At 36.5% G+C, this 21,910-nt stretch overlaps 1 protein-coding gene across 5 annotated transcripts in view; it reads left to right on the top strand.

Moving 5' to 3' along the window:
• SNX29 (sorting nexin 29) overlaps positions 1-21,910 on the top strand; it is a 103,271-nt gene that overhangs the window by 10,564 nt on the left and 70,797 nt on the right. For all 5 annotated transcript variants that reach the window (XM_064389973.1, XM_064389975.1, XM_064389974.1 and 2 more), the window contains exons 7-13: positions 761-1,009; positions 3,006-3,375; positions 4,076-4,194; positions 7,338-7,419; positions 7,906-7,988; positions 15,042-15,105; positions 16,306-16,434. In XM_064389973.1, coding sequence (XP_064246043.1) covers positions 761-1,009; positions 3,006-3,375; positions 4,076-4,194; positions 7,338-7,419; positions 7,906-7,988; positions 15,042-15,105; positions 16,306-16,434 — 1,096 coding nt within the window. The remainder of the gene's footprint in view (positions 1-760; positions 1,010-3,005; positions 3,376-4,075; positions 4,195-7,337; positions 7,420-7,905; positions 7,989-15,041; positions 15,106-16,305; positions 16,435-21,910) is intronic.

Below are 21,910 nucleotides of genomic sequence, written 5' to 3'. Positions count from 1 at the left end.
AGTTTCTCTAATACACTCTGTTTATGTGGAGGATGTGTCAGAGGCACAGCCAGGGTGAGCAGTCAAGGTATTATGTCAATTTATGCTATGAATTGATAGATTGTTAAAATCCTGGATCTAGCCTTCCTACAATTCAAAAATTTTCCACATACATTTTTCAACTCTTCAGCAGTCAAGGCTAACTTAAAACTAGTGCAATTTAGAGAAGCAAAGTGGGTTATTCATGCTAGAAAAGGATAATGATGGAATTTCATAGTAAGATCAAAATTGCAGGTAAATACAGATAAGGAGAGTAAGGAATGATAGCAAATAATTTACTTTTCTAGAATTCATCTACAGAAGTGATGTATTATTGCCTTTTATATCCCTTTTTTCAGATACATGGTCACGTGCTTCATTTTCAAGACAAGGTTCCTGGGCATTTTTGCTAATAGAATATAGAAACCAACAGATAGTAAAGTTGCAGTGAAATGGGTTTAAATAAAACTAATTTATAAATAAATGAGTTCTCAGTACTTTTTGGTTATTTACTGTGCAGCTGAACAGCCATCAAGAAGAATTCACAACTGATTGCATCAGCTTGAATATAATCTAGAAAAGAATGAATGGTACATGAAAGAATAAGGATTCATGCATTGGGAACTGTGGGAAATATTTTCCATGTCACATTTTTATTAATCCTTATCTTCTACATTCATAACTTGCCTGTGAAGTATATGGTGCATTTCTGGTTTCTTTTTCCCCTTTCTTTTTTCTGAAGGTCTGAACTCCATTCTTTTTGCTATCAACATTGATAACAAGGATTTAAATGGGCAGAGCAAATGCACACCCACTGTGTCAGATTTGTTGAAGGAATCCACACAAAATGTAACTTCCTTATTGAAGGAGTCCACTCAGGGTGTCAGCAGCCTCCTGCGGGAGATCACTGCCTCGTCTGCGGTCTCCATTCTCATAAAACCTGACCAGGACTCTGACCCCCTGCCTGTTCTGCCCAGGAATGTAAATGCTGGTAAGTTTTATGAATGTTAGTGTCATTCAGAAACTTAGGAAGTATTCAAGTGCGCTTAAATAACTTTTTAATTTACTTTGAATGTACTTCTATTGTAGAGCAGAAGTCTTAAAAATAAGTGCACTATGCATACAAACCAGTTGAGTGTGTAATTAAAAAGCATGAAATTGGAAACATTGGGTGTGAATACTGGATGGTAACTGTGTGTATTTCAGCATTCTCGTATCACTGTGCCAGGGAGGCTAAACTGTTTTTTGGTAGTGCTTTGCTTGTGACCTGAATTTCTTGTTCATAAAATTGAAAGTTTGTTCATCACAAACTTTGAAGTTTGTGATGTAATGATATTTCATTTTTAATGTTATGTTTTGCCATCTTGCCAGTCAGGCATACAGTGACTTATATAATTTGTTATATATCAGATACAAATCTTAGCTTGTAATCTGCTTCGAGTAGTGACTGTGTTTACAGTCTGAATTCCTATGCAAAGCAGATAATTGACAAAATGAACATTTACTCATACACTCTTGACCTTTTGAGTTCTTAGTGTTACAACCTGCTTTTATGATATTATATTAGTTACTAACAAAGACTCAAAGTCTTAATCTCTTATTTGAAATCAGTCAAGGAAAATGTGATTTTTGTTATATATTTTTTTGTTCCAAAATTAACAAAGTAATATTTTATTATCTTGTTTCTGGAAGTTGAGCTAAAAGTTTGTTTTGCTTTGTAAAAGTACAAAACAGCAGGAAAATTTTTGTGCTTTTCAATTAAGAAACAAGGTTTGAGTTTAGGCAATAAATTGTTTTGATTATGAGAAAAAGGCACAAACCTCACATGAGAATCTGGTAGGAACAGACGTTGAGATAAAATCTGATTTTTATTGGCATTCAAAATAGACTTTGTCTTAAAACAGTTTTTAGAACAAACTTGTGGTAAAGCTTTTGTTGTATAGCACTTAAATGAGATTAAAATTGTAGGTGATACTTGACTTGGGATAACTTTGTTAGTATAGAATAGCCTTGCAAGATGAAGGACAGTAATTGACCATATGGTGCATATGACTCCACAACATGATGTACCTGATGTGTACAGCACGTGTGTATACAGAACATGAAATGTCACTTAAAAAAATTGAGTTTGTTCAAATGCAATTATATGTGGAACATTAGAGCGAGTCAGATGTTTCCATTGAAGGCTGTGTTCTTTGCTGTAATTCTATTTGCAACCAGAATGGGTTTTAACATCCTTTAAAAAGTATGTTAGTGTGCTTTGTGGGTATATAACAGCTGGACTTGAATTAAACAAAGCAGTTTGGTCCCAGTGTGAGGTGTCTTGTTGAGTGATTTCTGATATTCTTGGAGTGCTTCAGCTTTGCTTTTGACTTCACGTGCACAGATTCAGTGAGAATAGGTAATAGTGTAAAAATAAGTGCTGTCACTGAATACATCTGGTGTAATCAGAGAGAATTTCAGTGTATTTCTAGGCCAAGAGATAGTTAGCTGAAAGCTGACTGTTCAATTTTTAGAGTATAGATAAAACTATTTGATTGCAGGTTGTAGATTTTGTTTGTGTTGTGAGTTTGTTCTTTTCAGTTTTTCCTCTGAAAGTTTTCTTGATGTTTTCTCTGTTGTGCAGACCTGCTCTGCGTTATATGCTAGATGTAGTCCATAGGAGGAAGTGACAGGAAGGCTAACTTATAATTATAACTTTAATTTCATGGGTTTGTTGAACTTCTTTCCCAGTTTCAACTGAATCATGTTATGAATGCATCTCCAGAATATCTCTTAAAATCTGAATTATGTAAGACTTATAAAATTAAGCTGGTAATTAGAGATTTAGAAGCCCATGTGTATGGAAAGATAAGGAATGCCATGTAGATCTAAGTGTTTTTTTCTTGATTAGAGTAAGTTAGTACGTGACCTCTTTTAAGAAAAAAACAGGTTTCATATATTATTTCTCTTTTCTAAACTGTGTGAAAACTTTGTATTACTACTAGATTTGAAATACAAAAAAGATCGAAAAAAGAAGAAGAGGGTGACTAATATTATCTCATTTGATGAAGAGGAAGATGAGCAAAACTTGGGGGATTGTACAAAGACTCTGATTACAGGAGAAAGTTCAGAGGAGAGTGTAGACAGATCTTCAGTTCTTGCATTGTCTTCATCTGAAAGCACTCTGGGAAAAAATCTGAATGGAAGTGAAAGTAACCATTCGTGGAAGAACAACTCAGTATTCATGAATGGAGAGTATGAATACCAGAAACTGGATGTGAAGAGCATTGATGATGAAGATGCAGATGAGGATGAGCTGTATGGAAAATCATTAGGAAATAAAGGCACAGAAGGTGGAACTGAAGCTTCTGAAAAGTAAGCTTGCAGTATTGGTGCAGGAGATAGTGGTAAAATTTCCATGCTTCCCCTCCACCCCTCCCCTACTTTAATGGGTACAGCAAATTCATTTTTTTCCCTCTCCCTATTCCTCTTCCCCCACCTTTTTTATTTTCTTATTTTTTTTTTACTTTTTACTGTTTAAACAATATGGACCACTGCAGTGATGATATTTTGCTTCTAAGTTTCACTGAAACCCCAAATTTTGAGATATCAGACTTCTTTTTCTCCTTGAAGTTCTCACTTGTTAAAACTGTGGCATGATATAGCCAGGATATAGTTCTGGCCTACTTGATGTTTCCTTATTCTTAATATAACAATTCTATTTTGGCTTCACAATAAAAATGTGTATTTTAAACAGAGTAACCTTGTTACATCAGAGTGTAGACAGTTCAACAAGGCAGGACAAAACTGAGAGAGAGAATAATTTTAGAAACTGATATGCTTTCTTTATTTCTGACAGAAATTTGTTTAGAGGAAAAGGCAAGCACTGCTTGTCTCGTCTGCTTTGGAATGTCTGGTCTTTAATGCATTAATGTATGGCTGACCAAGAATTTGGCAGACAGATTGAAATAAAGATTTTTCTTGCAGTGGTATCTCTGAAAGAAATATCAGCATTATGAACAGTAATACTGGCTGTATAAATAGATTGGTTTGTTTGTTTGTTTGTTCCAAATAGGCCTCGTGAAATAGTCACATGCAATTCTCAGATATGCAGCTGGAGTCCTCTGCAGGTCCTGAATGATGACTCAGATGTTCTATTTCCTGTCAGTGCTGTTGGCTCTTACTCTCAAACAGGTGGGCATTTGAATTCACAGAATTCCAGCAACATTTATTCTAACATGGGACAATGGTGAGAAATAATAGGATTGTACAGGCACAGTAGGTGCTGCACAACTGGGATAAAAAGTTCAATTCAAATTTATTCTAGTTCTGAATCAGACTTCTCCATTTGAGGAGTTACTTAGTTAAGGGGGAGTTACCAATGTCAAAATAAACCAGAGTTTCATTGGGATTAAGCTGTGCTCTTGTATTTTATTGAAGTTTAGGATAGTAGTATAAAAAGTATCCATATCCGTTTTCAAGATACCTCTGAGCTGCAAGAAGCTCCAAGTGTGTTTGAGAAGTTGAATTCAAATTAATCCTGACAGATTGGAGAGCAGCTAGAAGCAATTCAGTAGAAGCTGTTAATTGTTGAAATACAGGATAAGGAATGATTGACTAGGAAATACTTGCTCAGAAAAGGATATGGGAACTGTAGAATGGTTTGGGTTGGAAGGGATCTGCAGAGATCATTTATTCTAAGACTGGCTTGCTGAGCTGTGAGCACCAGTTGCCAGCTCACATCTAATTTTTCATGTGCCAGTATCCTCAAATCATTTTCTGCAGGTTACAAGCTGGTAGTGAATTAACAGAGCTGTGCATAAATGAGAGTGTCATCTATAAATGTAAGCTCCATTGGCTCTGCTGGGGCCTCAGCTGCAGTATTGTATGCAGTGAGGGACACTTCAAGAATGATGTGGACCATTTGAAGCAAGCAATAAAAATGGTCAAAGGAATGGAAAAGAAGGCCTGGTGCTTTTATGGTATCTGTATTAGTACCAAAAACAAACAAAAAAGGTCCACCAGCCCTTCCCTTCACCCTGTTGATATATTTCTAGCTGTTCATAAAACACTGAACTTTGGGTATACTCATTTCAGTGACCATTTAAAAACTTGTCAGTGGTATTCAAATAATGTTTTAATTGTAGTATATTTAATATTTTTTTCATACACATTATATGTCCAAGAGTTTAAATGGATTGTTGATTGAAGGCCTGTGAAAAAGTGTAATTCAATTGTGTAAGTTCAGTGACAAAAATGTGAATCATAAAATAATGCTGCACTGCCCTCTGCTGTATTTTAAAATATGTGCTTTGTAAGAAGTGCCAGTGGTGCAAAAAAATTTTCTTTTTTGCTGCCATATTTTTCAATTTACAAAGGAATGGATTTAGAAAACATTGAGAAGTTGGTGGCATTGTGATCTCTTAAATACAAGACAGAACTTTTGGGGAGCAGTCACAGTTTGAAATCTGGAATACAAGAATCCATTCCTGTCTGTGAGGGGTGTGTGTGAAATGAGAACTCACAGTTGCTGTCAGTCAATGTCACGAGGCACCAGAAGCATGAGCTGGGAATTTTGGTCTGAAATCAAAAATCAGGAGTGCAAGCCAAGACTTAGTTCTGGAGGTAGATGACCAAAGAGGACATCTGTTAATATCTGTGTGCATCTTATCCATAACTGTCCCAGGGGCTCACTCTTACTAAGACACCAAAGCCCCTTGCTTTGTGTTGCTTCGTCTCAGGACTGTTTTGAATGCAATGCTCAGCCTACTGGAGGTGATCAACAGGCCCATTCAGATCCCTTCTGGGCACAGGACAGATATTTTTAGTCCTCCTTCTGTCCCTCTCTGTGATCTGTCATGCAAGTCAGAGTGATACAGCATTGGGCTGGTGAAGGGAGTGAGTTCATCCGTGCTAGGAAAGCCCCCCAGACCCCACAGTCTGCTCTCCTGGCCTCACCTCTCTGAAGAGGAGGAGCTGATGGAGTGTGCAGGGAGAGCTGCACTGAGTGCCCATTGCACAGCCCACGTGCCAGCCAGTCAGGGACAGGGACACACACGGATCCAGGCACCCTCTCCTCAGCCACACTGACAGTTTGCTGAGATTGAAAGCTGCCTTAGGCACTTGTTTGCTTGACTTTGTGAGTTGTACTTATGCTGGATGAATGATGTCAGAAGGAGCATGCATTAGATTATTCTGAGGGCAGTCCAAGCCCACTAACTGGCAAGCTCATTATTATCCTGATATTTTTTGTTAAAATATTCTTAACGAGGTCTTGTAAAATATATGGTTTAACCCAATATTTTGATTTATAGGTTTTAATACCAATAAATAACACATACACACATATATATTTGAAATAGCATAATCTATAGTGTTGTATGTTAATATGTGTTTTCAGTATTAAGCTGTTGCAGTGCTTCAGGGATGTGTCAGGGCACATCATATCTCTGTGTAGCTAGAAATGAGAAAGCCTCCTTCAAAATGCAGTTGCTCGGAACAAAAATGGAGTATGTATTTAGGAACTGAGCTTCAGTAAACTCTATGGCTTCAAAAATAATTTTTCTCCTCCATAGACTTTCTGACATAACTTTATTTCCCATTAACTTATTTTCTAGAATTTCTGCTTTTTAAATCTGTTCTATTTAGGATTGTCTTAGAGTATCTTTGTAGCCCTTATATAGTGAGATGCAGCACGCATCAATAAAATATGATTTTTCTTTGCTTCCACCTGAGCTTCCTCCATGACAGGCTCAGTGATGTGGATGTTTTGCTGCTGACAGCTGTGGATCTGTGGACAGATGCACATTATTCATGCTTTTTAAACAATATCTCATCTGTCTGATTCCTGATGGTTGGTACAGGGACGTAAGGAGCCTCAGAAAAGCCGTGGTGCTCTGTTGGGGATACAGAAAGCACTGATGTCTTTGCAAGGTTTCACGTGCTGGGGACTAACCACAAATTCTTCTCCTGCAAGTCACAGCCAGATTTGTAGTGAGCATGAGGTGCTTCAACTCTGCGAGCTTGCCCAAGTAACTTCAGGAAGAAGTCTCCTCATAGCTGTGTAACTTTGTACATATCAAGTATAATTTAGGAATTGTGCTATACTAATTTCTTTATGATGACTTTATTCCTAAGAGTCTTGACAATCCTGCTGGCATTCAGTGTCAATTTGTAGAAGCCAGCTTTGGAGACAGAATTAAAAGTGTTTAAAAGCTATAGTAAGTTGAGTGTTTCTGTTTAAAAAGGTAACTGTCTAACTTCTGGGTTTATGTTTTTATTGTATTTTTTGAGTAGTGTAACCCAAAGGAAGCTAATGCTTGTGCATTCTGCTTTAGATAACTTGGAGAATGGAGAGGGGCATGAACATGCTGTTCATCCGGTAGAACTGGTTCCAAGGAGATCTGATCTTCCTTACAGGTATGTGCCAAATATGTTTGTCCTAAAAGAAAAAAATCTTCACCCTGTAGCTGCCAATTTATTGTTGACTAATGCACTTAGTACTGGAAAACCAGCTACTCATCAGGATACTTCTGCATATGTTTGGAAAGAGAAGTGCAAAAAATCTACAACTGCCTTTATTGTCTAGTTTCATACACTTAACTTTGCTAATTATCTTGAGGAAGTCACTCATGTCAAATAGCAGACTTGGCTTCCTGGTTTTGAAAGTAGGTTTTATGTTGGTTTTTATGTTATTGTTCTCCTATATTCTTCATGGACTTTTAGTTCAGATTTTTTGTGTGTCTGCTTAAGTCAGACTCCCAGGAGATAAAGGATTGTTCAACATATTTTGATTAAGTATGGGTGAATAGGATAACAATTCTAGTTTCTGGAATGCTTTTTTCTTAAGTTTTGAATTCAGGATTTTGTTTTCATATATTGATTTTACTGTGCTTTTATGACTAGAGTGGAAGTCACTCCTCCAGCTCAAGTGAATGCTTTAAGCAGTATGTTGCCTTCAGCCACTGTGCCAGAATCCATGACAATTAGTAAGTACTTCCTTGATGTATCTAGACTGATAGAAATAGCTTTGAAAGTCTTGTAACTCCTTCTATTTTTGTTTCACTAAAATATGCTTAGAGATCATGGAGCACTTAATTTCTGATGGGCTGGTCATAATTACTTAGTAATAATTGTTCTAAAATGATGTTTGTATTGGCAGGTTATGCTTCATTGCAGCCGTGGCTTCAGTAGTTAAATGAAATTAAATGTGGCTTCAGTAGTAAAATGAAAAATAATTATTTGATTAACATCTTTAAATTTCTAAATGTTCTGAACACATTGAGGGTTAGTTCAGATGTAGTCTTGCTTATTTGGCCTGTTTTCATTAATGGCTAGTCGGAAACAAACAAACCAACCCCACTCTTTCTGTGGTTTTGATATGAAAATTTGCTCCAAACATAAATGCGGACTTCCACAAAAACTTGAGTTAAGATTAAGAGGGAGGACAGTCATGTTTCAGTGGTATTAAGAGCAGAGCTAGATAGGATAAAATAGTCTTTGCTGCAGAGGTAGATTAATAGAAGCACAGGCAGTTTGTTTATCACATATTTGATCTTTTTGCTTTGCATACACTTGGAGAACACATACTTAGTTCTTAAACTGAATGTCTAAGCTTATAAGCCAGTATGTGTTTATGTTCCTCAGTGTACAGAATGTTCTGTAACTGAACTGGCTTTGTTCCTGAGGCTCTTGGGTGTGTGTTTGTTTCTTATGAATTTCAATATGTACAAGTTTTAAATTACGACATTTGGGAAGTTAGAATTGATGCAGCCAAGATTCTTTTTTTGCAATTGATTCATGCAATCATAAAAATAAATGAAATCTTAACTTTAGAAATTGAGATTAGAATATCTTATATTCAAATACTGTATCAAGTGGTATTAAAGGAGATAAAATAAGCATTTTCACTGGGCAGTGTTTCAGGCTCTGGTGCTGGTCTGCTGACTGAGCTTTACAGAGCTGAAAAATCTTTTCTTGCAAAGTACATCATGAAGTGGCAAACTAGTTTGGGGCTTCTAAGAGCCATAATTGAAGTGTGGAATAGACTTACTGTTATTAGCTGCAGTGATACGTTGGCCACTAGATACTCTCTGTTTATGTTATCCCTACAACATGCTTTTGCTCTTATTTATTTCCCAGGGAATTGCACAGGGCAGTTTTCTGGTGCCCCTGCACTCTGTTGGTTCTGCTGTTTGTAGGAGAGTCAGGTACCAGCAGGGGCCGCAGTTGGTCTCCTTCAGTTGCTCAGTTATTTCCCAGTGTACTAAGAGGTATAAAATAGAAAGAAAATCTGGAGGTTTTCAATTCTCAATACTTAGCAATTTGTAAATGAAATGAAAACACAGGATCAACAGAAGTGTGCACACTATCATTAGTTTCCCAGTTCAGAGAAGGCTTTGGTGAAAGGAAGGGAGGGAAGCGTGTCAAACCCATCTATAAAGCCAGTAGAACACCTAGTAAATAATCATAATTATAATTAAAATTCAGCTGACTATACATTTATAGAATTAGTGATTACTGTTATAATAGATGATCCTGGGCATGTTGAATAAAAATGCTTTTTTCAAGTTTGCTGTTATTGGTTCTAGATTCTCTACAGGAGGAATTCAGTGCTATGACAAAGTCAGGCACTGAAGCTCTTTTTCTCTATTGCAATTAGCAGAAGAATTATTAAATGCTGAGGCTTATAGCTTTGGTTGCATAGCAACTGATTCTAACACATCAGGCAAGAAAAATGGAATGCAGTAGTGCAGTGAGAAAAGCTGTGAGGTCTCCAGTGACTGGATTTTTGTGTTTCTTACTTTTGAAGACAAAGCCTGAAATGGATTTTTAAAAAATTATATTCTTTTCCTGCTTTTGTTCCAACCTATTAGTATAGTACAAAACTTTTTACTTCTTTTGATATGCAGGCTAGTAAATTAGGAGAAGCTGTAATTTCAAAATTCTGCCATTTTAAATTATTCTCCTGAATTATGTCCCATGCATTTGTAAGGTATAGGCTAACTTAGCCACAGATACATCTCAAAAAATACTAATAGCACTCAAGAAAAATCGACAGAGCTTTGCTATTTATGTCAGGCATAATTTGAAAACTAGCCTTGCTGTGCAGATTGTTTTGTCATAACCAAATTTATAAAGAGTTAAGCTGGTCAGAAGTTTTCTATTTATGCATCTACTCTACTATATAATTTCAGTTTTTAAAAAAGTTGTCTTTATCTTATTGTACTTGAATCACAAACAACACTGTTTCAAGAGTTGGTATTGGAAGATTGTTCTGCTGAAAAACAATGCTGAAAATATAATCCATTCTACTAGCACAAGTTTCTCCATTTTGTTTTTGCAGTAGAAAAAAATAGTAAGTTGCAAAACTTTCATTTTTAGACGGACACTACTTGTGTTCTTCTTTATAAAGTTCTTTTATTATAGTACTATTTTTAGGAAATAATTGGTAATTTAGTTTTTTGCTATCATTTTCTTCAGTTTTTAAAATTGGGCTTCACCACAAAGGTTAGGAAAGGTTGTAACACTGTAGGTAATTCCATTCTTTTTCATATATTCTTGAGAAATCCCTGAGCTTTTTATGATCACAAAAGAACTTTACTGAGTAATCAAACCTCCATGCTATATTTTTATCCTGGTTGTGTAAGTGAGTAAGGTGTATGTTTTTGTACTTTCTGTGTCCTCTGAATAGCTGCTGACCTGTTCTGTAGCCAAGTTGCCACAGGTCACTGGCAGGTGCTAAATTCCTGTGTTTTCTTTGGAAGCACAGCTGTGAAGGGAGGGTGTTTATATTTTGTCAGGGAGGGGAAAGCTGCAGTTTACTTTACAGACTTGGTTTTCACCAGGACTCTTCTGTGCAGTAGAAGGACAACACAATTTGTTTCCTACTAAAATTTGTCCTGTGAATAGTGACATGACAGGATAATATTTACAAGGTTTTTGAGCACTAAATTAAGCCTTAAAACGCAGTGTTCATGTAGGCAGCTTAGGGAGCATCAAGCTCTTTAAGTCTTTAAAGGTCACACTTCTGATTTAAGATATAACTAGTCTGCTGGAAGTCTTATTTGTCTCTGAAAATATCTGTGTAAATTTTCACTCATGAAAATAAAAAAAAAAAAATAAAGATTCCTGTAAACTGTTCCCAGCCCACCCTGATACTCTATCTGCAGGATTGCAGAGGAGGCTGCATGACCTTGTGTACTCTGAGGGATGATTTCACTTACAGCTCATTCTTCACAACAGGTGATTGCAAATCATTCTGCTCCAATCTTTGGCTAAATAGCACAAGAGTTGTGAAACTTATGAATTTTCTGGAGGTTGCTGGAAACTGGCAGGTGTTTTTCAAAGCATTATATATTTCATGCTCTATGACCCTATGAAAGCTTTCTAGAAGCTAGATTTTGCAGGAAGTATGGAATAGAATTAAAAAATGTTTTAGAGCAAATACTCACTTCATGAGTAATTAGGCACCACAGATTAATTTCAGCATACAAAATATCGCTAGTGTTTGAAAAAGTAAGGTTTAATATGAAAAATTTAGTACATTCCTGGATTTTTATGTTTTCTTTTTTTGCTGATAAAGAATGCTTTGGAAATATTTGTTTGTACATGGCAATTTTTTTTTTTAAGAAATTGTTGCAAAACTACCTCTTAGGAAAAACTTCACTAGTTATCATCTCATCTCTGTCTTTATGGAACTCAGGTTATCACTTCACTTTTAGATATGTTGGTGTTGAATGCTGATCCTTTATAACAGTAGTGTATTGCCTTTCATTAATATTACTTCACAGAATATAAATGTCATCAAGCACAAAACAGCTCAGAAGTAGGACCTAAAGTCTAATATCGAACACTTTTCTGAAATAGGAATACTTGGCCATCCTCCCACTGTTTTATTAAAAAAGAAAAGAAAAAAAAAGAAGGGGGGGAGAAAGATTGAGGTTGCACAGTTCAGAAGTCAGAAAATGCCAAATTTATGGTTGCTGCTACAACCCTGACATTTTAAAAAATTTATTCCCTTTTCTAACCCACACAATGTATGAGACATAAGACTGCTGGAAAAATTAGGTTATGATCATACACTCATCTTGGAGGCAAGACAGACAAAAGCTCATGAACTGGGGATGTTCTGGCAGGTTTGAAGGGAACCTGCTGCAGTGTATGATACTGGATTTCCTTTGCATTCAGCTGACTACTCTGACATGCTGCTGAAATTTTTCAGGAAGCGTAAGTGAAAATAAGAAATTAAAATTTTTGAAAATTTTAAATATTATGCCTGAATTAAATAGGATGGTTTCCTCTTAGTTCTAATCAGTTCCTTGCTTCAAAAGATCTTGACATTAAGGTTTCTGATTTTTTTTCTTGGTAAATTTTTACTCATTTAATTACGCTAATAATGCTTTACTTTTTTGTATTTACTATGGATAGGCTAAAGAAGTGTTGATTATAAACTGTATAGTTCTTGTGTTTGTTTTGAGTAATTTATAGAAAATATGACTACTTAATACTCATCAATTCAAGAAGAAACAGCAGAGCTATAGCCATGGAGCAATCTTGCTGGGCTGGACCAGCCTTCTTGGAATTCTGGTCTCTTATCCCAGACTGGTGGTTTGTGTTGATGCTTTCATCCACACCTCCACTGGTACCTGTAATTGAGCTAAATTGGCAAGAAATACTGAGTATAAAATGTGTTTGCATTTGTGGTCCTAAATTGAGCATCGATTTTTGCCCTATATGTGATAATGAAACTTGGAATTTCTGCTTTATTGTTTCTCTATAGTATTGTCAATTTCACGACTCTCCGAAAAAAAGAGGCAAATGGAAATAAATAAGCAATTTAAAGTCTTCTGTTTCAAGAGGCTTTTTTTTCTTCCTCTTCTGTGCAAACCATGGTCTTTAGCAGGATCTTGCTTTTGTGCTCTGCTTGTGTTTGTGTGGGAGAGGGGAGTGAGAAAAGATGGGATTTCAGGTCTCAACTCATGCAGAAGATTCTGGATGGAATAAGGAAAAGAAGATTAAGTTGTTATGCAAGTTAAGGTTACAGTTTGAATAGGCTGGTAAAATTGAAATAATGAAGCCAATTTATAATAGCTTAGCTGTATAAATGTTAATAAATCAGTACACATTAAAAGATTGAGTACACACAGATGCAATTGCTGCAGAGTGGGCACCCTGTGCAAGTGCAGAGCCGTGTCTGAGCAGCAACAGCTTTAATTTATTCAGAGTTAGAGACATAACAGCAACTACTTGTTGATCGTGCACCATCATACTTTAATGGCACACTTAAAATATTTAAAATGCCATTGGCTTGATGTGTCCTTGAGGAGGATTCTGAATTCAACATTATGCTTCAAGATTGTTATTTTGTTATGGAGTGTTACTGTACAGAAAGCTTACTGTGGATCCTTTTGCTTGTGTTGTTTATTTGTATGATGCTCTAACACTGGATTATTCCATTTTCCTCATCCATAGAGCAATTGTTTATTTCCCAGATAGGCTGATGGGTTGTGGTCCCTTGTGCTAGTATTTAATACCCAGAAATTGCACTATTTCACTTTTGGTTTTTCTACAAGATTTGGATTATTTTTTTTTTAAGGGTTGCATAAAATATGCTAAGTTACTGTAGAAAACTAATTATTCTTTCTATGCTGAATTAATGGAGTGCAAACTCCCTCTAATGACCGACTAAAAGGTTTCTTGCTCATGTCATTTAGCTCTTAAAGTGTAATATGGGTATTATGGAATGGGCAGAAAATCATCTACTGATCATCTGCTTTCTCCCTGGCCAAAGACACAGCAATGTTTTGGAAAAAATTCTAGCATGTAGGAATTTGGGTTGGCTGATTTCAAATGATATAAGAACTCTGCTGAGCCCTGCATTCCTGCAGGGGTGGGATTTACCTGCAGATTACCAAGGCCAGATGGAATCAAGATGTCTGCAGTGCTGACTGTCAACATTTGGTTGACATAATAAAATCTTTTGCATTTTATCCTCTACTAGAGTTTGTCAGACTCCATCTGGTCCATAGGAAAATGTTAATTTTTTGTTAAATGGGCAAAAACTTCTGTAACTATAGAAAATGTTAAGAAAGTTACAGGTGAAAGATACTGAATGTAAAGGGGATAAAAGTTGTCCAGTGGCTTTGCTTGATTGAAGAAATCAAGTAATACCAGTTCTGTTAGTATGTTTTCAGTAAAAGCACACTGAAATTTACTGGCATCTGCACTGAATACTTGCAGAACAGAGTTGGCTGATTTATTATATATAAACATTTCACTTAAAATGTTGGGAGAGATGGTTTAATATAATTGTGTTCTTGTAGCACTCATAAAAATATTGATTAACGTATGTGAAATTGTTAATGAAATTGTTGGAGCTGACACGTTTCTGTATGGGGTTTTGCTGTTTTGGTATCATGTTAAACCTAACCCAAAGGAAATGTTTAAAAATTATAAAATTCTGTTGGCTGTTTAAAAAAAAAAAAGTTGATTTAATGACAGAAAGTATTTTTATGGTATTTGTAAAAAAAAAGAAAAGATTTGATAGGAAATGATGAGGTTCAGGAATCTCATCATCTTTCAGGCTGAACTTGAGAAACAATGCCATGAGGAAGCAATGACATTATCTCTGCTCCCATCTCTCTGTAGCTGTTATTTCCTGTGTCAGGATTTACAGCCAGGAGAAGAAGCAATTTGGAGAAGCTGAACAAGTAACAGTGTAGCTCATTAATAGGCATGTGGTGAAAAGGTGCTTTCTGCCCTACATCTGTGAAAACAAAACAGCTGCAACCACAGGCACACTTGTAAACATTTGTATTAAAGCCAGATGCAGACTAATTTGATTTGATCAATACTTCTGATGTGGTGTTAAATAACAGCGCTTTTGAAAGATTGCTCAAATTAGTGATGAGATTAAGAGCATTTCTATGTGCTTTCCTGAATAGCTAATGGTGTTGGCATCACCTTAAGTGTGTTGCCTGTGTACATGATGAAATGAGCAAAAATGTGCACAGACATTAATCCTTTCTGTTTCTTCTTAGATGAACTTCGTCAAGCTATTGTGGCCATGATGAATAGAAAGGATGAACTGGAAGAACAGAATAGGTAGTTTGTGTTTTTTAGTCAAAAGGGACTGTAATTAAAAAGAAATCTGTTCTCTAATTCAAGCTGTCCTTTCTAAAGCTATGCATAATATTTATGTAACCTTTTTGATGTATATATTATTTTTTCTCTGAAAGGTTAACTGAATAATTCACTTTTAAATGTTGATACTGATGAATAGTGTTTTGAAGGCAACTTTTTGCTTTTAGTTTGAATCAGGTAACTCTTTGTGCCTTGGGAGCTTTGCAGTTGTTTTTTTCAAAACCAAACCTTATAGCCAGAAGATTCTGAAGCTCTGTAAAGATTACTTTCCAAATGAGCAAAAGTTTCTCCTAATGCAAATATTCAGAAAATTTCTAGTTTTTTCCTTCTGGTGAAGAAGTGATGTAGGATGGCTGACAATGTAATGCTGAAAGTGACTTTCATTTCTGACTGTCTTGGGGCACAATGATGATGTAAATATAGAAATGATCAGTTGTTTATAAAAATGCCATCAAACTTACTTTGTATTTGTTTAGTTTATTGAAACACATAGTTAGATGAATGAAAATACAAATGTATTCAATGCTTTAGTAGGGCTACTTTAGTAATTCATATTTTCCTATAGTTATTTTGGGTTTTTTAATGCTGAGCTTACCAACAGATCCTATTTTCCTTCTTCCTATTCTTCCCACTCCCATAATTGCAAGTTATGGCCACATTCAGCTTTGTGGGCTTTTTTTGGCAGAAGGACCAGGATGCTTTGGGTTTTACCATTATGCATCATGCTGACCTTTGCTATCTCATCAAGGGTTTTTACTCAGAGGTCTGTGACAGTGCACTTGGCAGAGACAAGAGCCCTCTGCCTGTCTTGCTATAAATATATTGCTTATAGATTATTCCCAAGATGTATGGACTTGCACTGAAGTACTGAAAAAAGCTTATCACCTTTTTAAAAAAACAAATTCTTTCTGCATGCAGATACAGTAGATCCCATAATAAGTTGTGCTTTGGACTTGTTAACAGGATAATAATACAAATTAATAGTAAACATTTGCAACTGCTTTTTTCTTGTAGCTTTTCATATCTTTGTGTAATCAAATCAAGTGAATTTATTAAATTGAATAATGAAATTTTTGGATGACATCAGTGGTATCACTCCTCTGTGATTCTTGGAGTGTAGTGTGTGCAGTGTCATAAAGAGAGGCTGCTGCCTTCTTGCAGGTCCCTGAGAAATCTGCTGGATGCAGAGATGGAGCATTCTGCAGCACTGAGGCAGGAGATGGAGAACTGCAGGAGGAAGGCGGCAGAGCAGGAGGAGCGGCATGCCACCAAAGTCCAGGCCTTGGCACGGTGAGAAGTACTGAAAATGTCTCAAAAAGGAACTGCAGGGGATCAAGGGAATAACAGAGTCTGTACAGGAGGGAAATGAATTTTTAAGTAGCTAAGTTTGCAGAAGAACAGAAGTGATTTAGGACTAAAAGTCGTATGGTGAGCAATAGCTGTTGCTAAACAGTATCAACAAGCAAGTACCAAGTTCTGAAGTGATGCAGCTGTTTTTCCCATAGCTCCAGGAAGGTCAGCTGGAACAGGTTTCTCAGGACCATTTGCAGTCAGGTTTTGAATATCTGCACAGATGGAGCCTCCCCAGTCCCTTTGGGCATCACAGTTGGCAGTGACTTGTTGGCAGCGCTGTTCCTAGTGGGGTCCAGGCTGCTCTTGGCTTGCTTTGCCATGGGGGTGGGGGGGTGTTGAAGGCTCATGCTCAGCTGCCTGTCCCCCAGGGCTCCCAGATCCTCCTCCACAGAGCTGTTTTCCAGCCCTCCAACAATGCCTGGGTGTCCCGAGCTGTTTCTCCCCAAATGCAGGACTCTGCCCTTACCCTTGTTGAGCTTCACAGACATCTTCTGAGTCCAGTTCTCCACCCTGTCCCTGTCCCCCTGGGTGGCAGCACAGCCATGCAGTGCCTCTGCTCCTCAGTTTTGTGTTGTCTGTGACCTTGCTGAGGGTGTGCTCTGGCCCAGCATCCAGGTGATGTTAAGGTGTTAAACAGCATTGGCCCCAGTATTGAGTTGCCTCCAGCTTGACACTGAAAGACACATTGTGCTACAGTGACACTGAAAGAATTTTAACCCTCTCCTTGTCTAAATGGGATTCAGCTTCAGAGAGACTTCTGAAGGCAAATGCTGCTGTGTGATTTGCTTCTTACAATTCAAAATAAGCCCTAGAGTAACCATGATGTGTAAGATCTTGGGGGTGATTCATGTGTATAGTAAACAATAAACAATCCAAGAGTTAAATAATTTGCCTTACTGAGAGAGAGGTGTTTGTTTTCTGCATGCACAAGCAGAGTGTGTTTAGTGTCAATCACAAAGTACCACAGATGAGATTCCTTTAAGCTTTTTATTGCCTATTTGAAAATGATAAATATAAAGCTTTCTTAAAAATAAAGGTATTTAGGACACTACTAATTCTGCTTTTGATGACACATCAAACCAAACTACTTGCTTTGAGGGAGGGAGAGATATGAATAAGTGGGTTTGACATTCATGTGCTGTAAGGCAGTAGAGACAATGCAAATACTTCATCATTTAATATTCATGTTTCAGGTTATGGGAGTTGTATATTCATATTTCTTTGACTCACTTCCCCCACAATTTTAGAATTTGCAGTGACATATGGGTGAATCAGATATTTGTCATGCACATACCTCTTCAAAGAATAGATAAGGAGCTTTTATAACCAGACCTGAAGAGATGCTCACTTAGACTAATGAGGTATTTTTAAATGTCTATGTAATTTCTCTTATTGCTATATGGATGTGTTGTGTTGATTGCTCTTCTGAAAGTCAGTTTGCCTTGTCATGTGATAAAAACAGTGTTGGGAGCTGCTGAGGCATGATAAATTCATGTGTCACCAGTTACTTTGGATTTGGGAGGCATTTCTTTAATGATTCATTGCAACTCATTTTCTAACATCCTAGCATAGGAAACTTTGCATGTAGTTTCTTTGGAATATAGGTTTTTCTTCTAAATTTTTTGTTGGTTCACTTTGTATGCTGTAGGTGATACTGCTGCAATAATAAGAATAGTAAATTTTTAAAATAAATGGTGGTTTAAACCAAGAAGTTGAGCAAGCTGAATAATCTAAAGAATTTGAAGTAACAAAAAGTTTGGATTTGCTTTTTGAGTGTTAACATAATACACTAGGTGAGTAAGAGGAAACTAAGTTTCAGATATTTTGAAGTAGTGAAATCTCACTGTTTCCCTTGAAAACAATTGATCACATGAACAGAGTAGAAAATCTTCCTCAGTTGTGATGGTCTGAATATTTTAAGGCAAAGGAAATCATTCAGTAACAATCTGACTGTTGTGATTTGATGAATGAATATTTTTCAGCTTATGAGAGCTGATATTTATGTGTGTCCCCAAAGCTCTTTTGAAGAATTTGACATAAATAGCTTCCTAAAGGCTTTGAGAACACAAATTTCAGTGACACATCAGTCAGTGCTGAATGATGGCTTCTGGAAATCTGCAATTATTCAGCTGTTCTCCTGGACCCTCCCAAGAGTCTCTGGCCTCCCAGACAAAATGCTAGTTTACTGTGAGACAGTTTCCCAAGTTTCCCATTTTCTCTTTGAAAAATGGAAGAAGTCTTAGGTGAGCTTAGTTTCAAGTAGTGGTAATCTCATTGTTCCATGTGAAATACTTGAATAACTCTTTGATAACAGTTGCTATATTGTTCCAAAAGGAGCAGGCTCAGGTTCAATCTATTTGCTGGTCTTCTGACAGAATACACTCCATAGTCTCTCAGTATAATGTTGTCAGCTGGGGTTTTTTTTGTTTTGTTTTGGGGGTTTTTTTGATTGTTTTGTTTTAGCTTTTTTTGTTCTTGTTAATGAACCTTTCTGAAATTGCATGGACATATTGTGCCACTGGCTTCTTGGCAATACTGAAGTTTTTAATTGAGATTCTTCTTTTCTGTGTGGAATACTATTACATCCCTTTGCAAGGCAAAGGAATTTATTGAAGTTGACTGTGAAATTGGATAATCTCAGATTGCATATTCTTAGACTATATTCAGCAATGTTGGAGGAAAGCATGTTACAAAGGACAGGCTTTGTAGCAAGAAAAGCAGATAGAGAAGATGAAAATGCACTGTGTGGGGAAATCAGGGATGAGAATTTGTCTCTACTTTATCTTACACTTCTACATACCTCCTGTTTGCTGTAGATTCTGTAACCTAATATGCCTCCTCTACCTACTGTCTGTATTACTTAAACTATATTGCTTTTGGATTTGGCATTTTCTGCTATTCTGTTTTGCAGCAGTTCTTTCACAGCCATAGCCCTTCAGAGATGGGTGAACTGATCTGTGGTACATCTTGAAATGATTCCATCACTTCCCTTAAGCAGCTTCTTAAAGAGAGGAAAAATATCTCTTGTTCCTGCTTGTGAAAACTAATTTGAATATTCCTATATTAAATGACTTTTTCTTCCTGCTTGGGACAAAGGAGCTTCCCAGAGGGAGAAGGAGGAAGAAGTGGATGAGGAAGAATATTTGGCAGCAGGGCATCAGTGAGGGCAGGAGGAGGAGAAGCAGATGTAGCATGAAGAAAGAACTAAACAAGGTGAAAAGCACCCAGGCTCCATCTCTGAGTGAGCCCCCAGCCAGGGGAGGTTTCATTCATGGCCCTGCTTCAGCTGCAGCCCCAGCCCATGACAAGCAGTTGAGTTTAGCACATTATTCCTCATTAAAGCTTCTCCTGGAGATTGGTTTTATTATATAATCTCATTATATTGTATGCAGTTGAACTACTATTTCCATGAGTAACAGTTCTCATTTTCCTTATTTAATTGTATTTGATGACAACCGACTGTGATCTTGCATCTCCTAATAGCCTCATTCAGGTTAGAAGGCATCTCTGGAAGTCCTTTAGCTCAGCCTCTGGCTTCAGATTCCACATAATGTTGCAGGACATTATTTAAATTCATTCTTAACTCCTACAGGTTCTTTTATAGTTTGGATATTTGGTACCTTTATGGTATTTCCTAAAAACCTTACTTTTTTGTCAAAACATAGACATTTGTGCAATTCCAGTAGTTTGTTTGGTTTTACTTCATTTTTCCCAATGCTGAATTTAGGAATGAGACATCATTCTGGGTTAAGCTTCACAGAAAGCACTTGCTAGAAGCTGATATTTGTGCCAAAAATTAATTACATTCAGGCTACTATACTTGAGATACGTGAGAAATTACTGTTTTTCAAATTCATTTCTTACCATGCTCATTTTACAGAAGCCCTAGAGAATTTCTGTATCGTTTTCAAGAAGCAGATGTGTGCTGGAGTTTTGTTTGGGTTTGTTTCTTTTTTTCTATTAAGGTATAAGAAAATAATTCCTGTAAGGCCTCTTTGTCTGCAACAAAAACTGTATGCTCTGTGTTCATTCACTGGATGCAAAACAGGCAAGTACATGCTTCCTAAACACAAGCTTGTTTTTTGCTGCTAAAAAAATTTACCATTCTGGCTAGTTTTGATTTTCTTTCAGACAAGCCTTAAATGCTAATTTTAAATTAATAAAATAGAGAGGAATTATTTTTGATTCAAAATTAGGCAGGCTTACATTTATTATATAATTGATCATTCCTATATATGTGCTATGAAGCCTAATCAACAACACTCACTAGACCTTTGCTATTTGAGAGAAAAGGGTAATTTGTAGGAATACTACAATGTCATTCTCTGTCATTGTCATTTTCCCTTATATCAGCACATATTACCATCTGTCTTTCAGCTTAGTAAAAGGAACAAGGGATCATACAGGGAAGTTTGGTATAATTGAGGTTTAGGAGAAGGATGTGCTTTTAGTGGTTAAGTTCTGCCTTTGTTTTCCTGGCTGTTTCAGGAATTGTTCTTTTTTTTTCCTTGTCTATCCCCTTCAACTTGTAGTTACAGTCTCGTTGCTCATTCTTCAGCAGTAAATGTGGAACTATTTGGAGCACTTTAAAGATGCTGAAAATCTTGTGTTGACCTCTGGGCTCATAACAGGTGAACAGTTCTTCAGGTTGGGTGTTGTAGTTTGGATACATTGCAGAAGTACAGCAGGGCCTGCATATAGAAGTATTTAGCATCCTTCAGTCTGCAGATCTGACCTGTAACTCCTGGACAGGAATTTATCTTCCTGTGAAATGCTTGTAAGGAATATATCTGATAAAATACCTCTTGAAGTCATTAGAGACTTTTCAATGAGTGCTTACTGAGTGTTTTTAAAATATGCTCTGATTAAAAGAACTATATAAATTCCTATACATCAGGATGGGCCCTCTTTGGAATCCAGCTAAATAGTAGTTATGAGTAAGAGATGTCAAAGCATGAGTAATAACCTGATAGAGGCATATTAGAAAATTGTGACTGGGCCATAGTACCCTGCTTTGAATTTCAGTCTTGTATCAAAAACCTTAAATGAATTAAAGTAGTTTTCAACTTTATCTGTACTGTATCAACTTTAAGTCAATTTTAAGACAAAGTAGTAAAAACCAGATTGTTTAAAATGCTGTCACAATACTGACAGAAAGCAGAGTCTATTCTCATATGTAGAAATGAGGTGATGTGGAGTTATTTCATGAGAATCCTTAATACTCAATATATTGTAACTGTACATAGTTATTTTAATGCAGACATTTAAAAAGTTTTGGTGAGAAACCTTTTTGTTTAGTTGTCATAGAATTTTTTTTTCATTAATGAATTATTTGAGCGTGTTTTAATATAGTATATAGGATTAAACTGTGGTTTTTATGCTTTTTCCCCTTAACCTGAATATCAGAGTCTAT

This window comes from Passer domesticus, chromosome 15 (genome assembly GCF_036417665.1).
Source record: "Passer domesticus isolate bPasDom1 chromosome 15, bPasDom1.hap1, whole genome shotgun sequence".
Taxonomy (NCBI): Eukaryota; Metazoa; Chordata; class Aves; order Passeriformes; family Passeridae; genus Passer; species Passer domesticus.
Note: the sequence above shows the minus strand (reverse complement) of the source record. Positions and strands in the feature narration are given on the sequence as shown.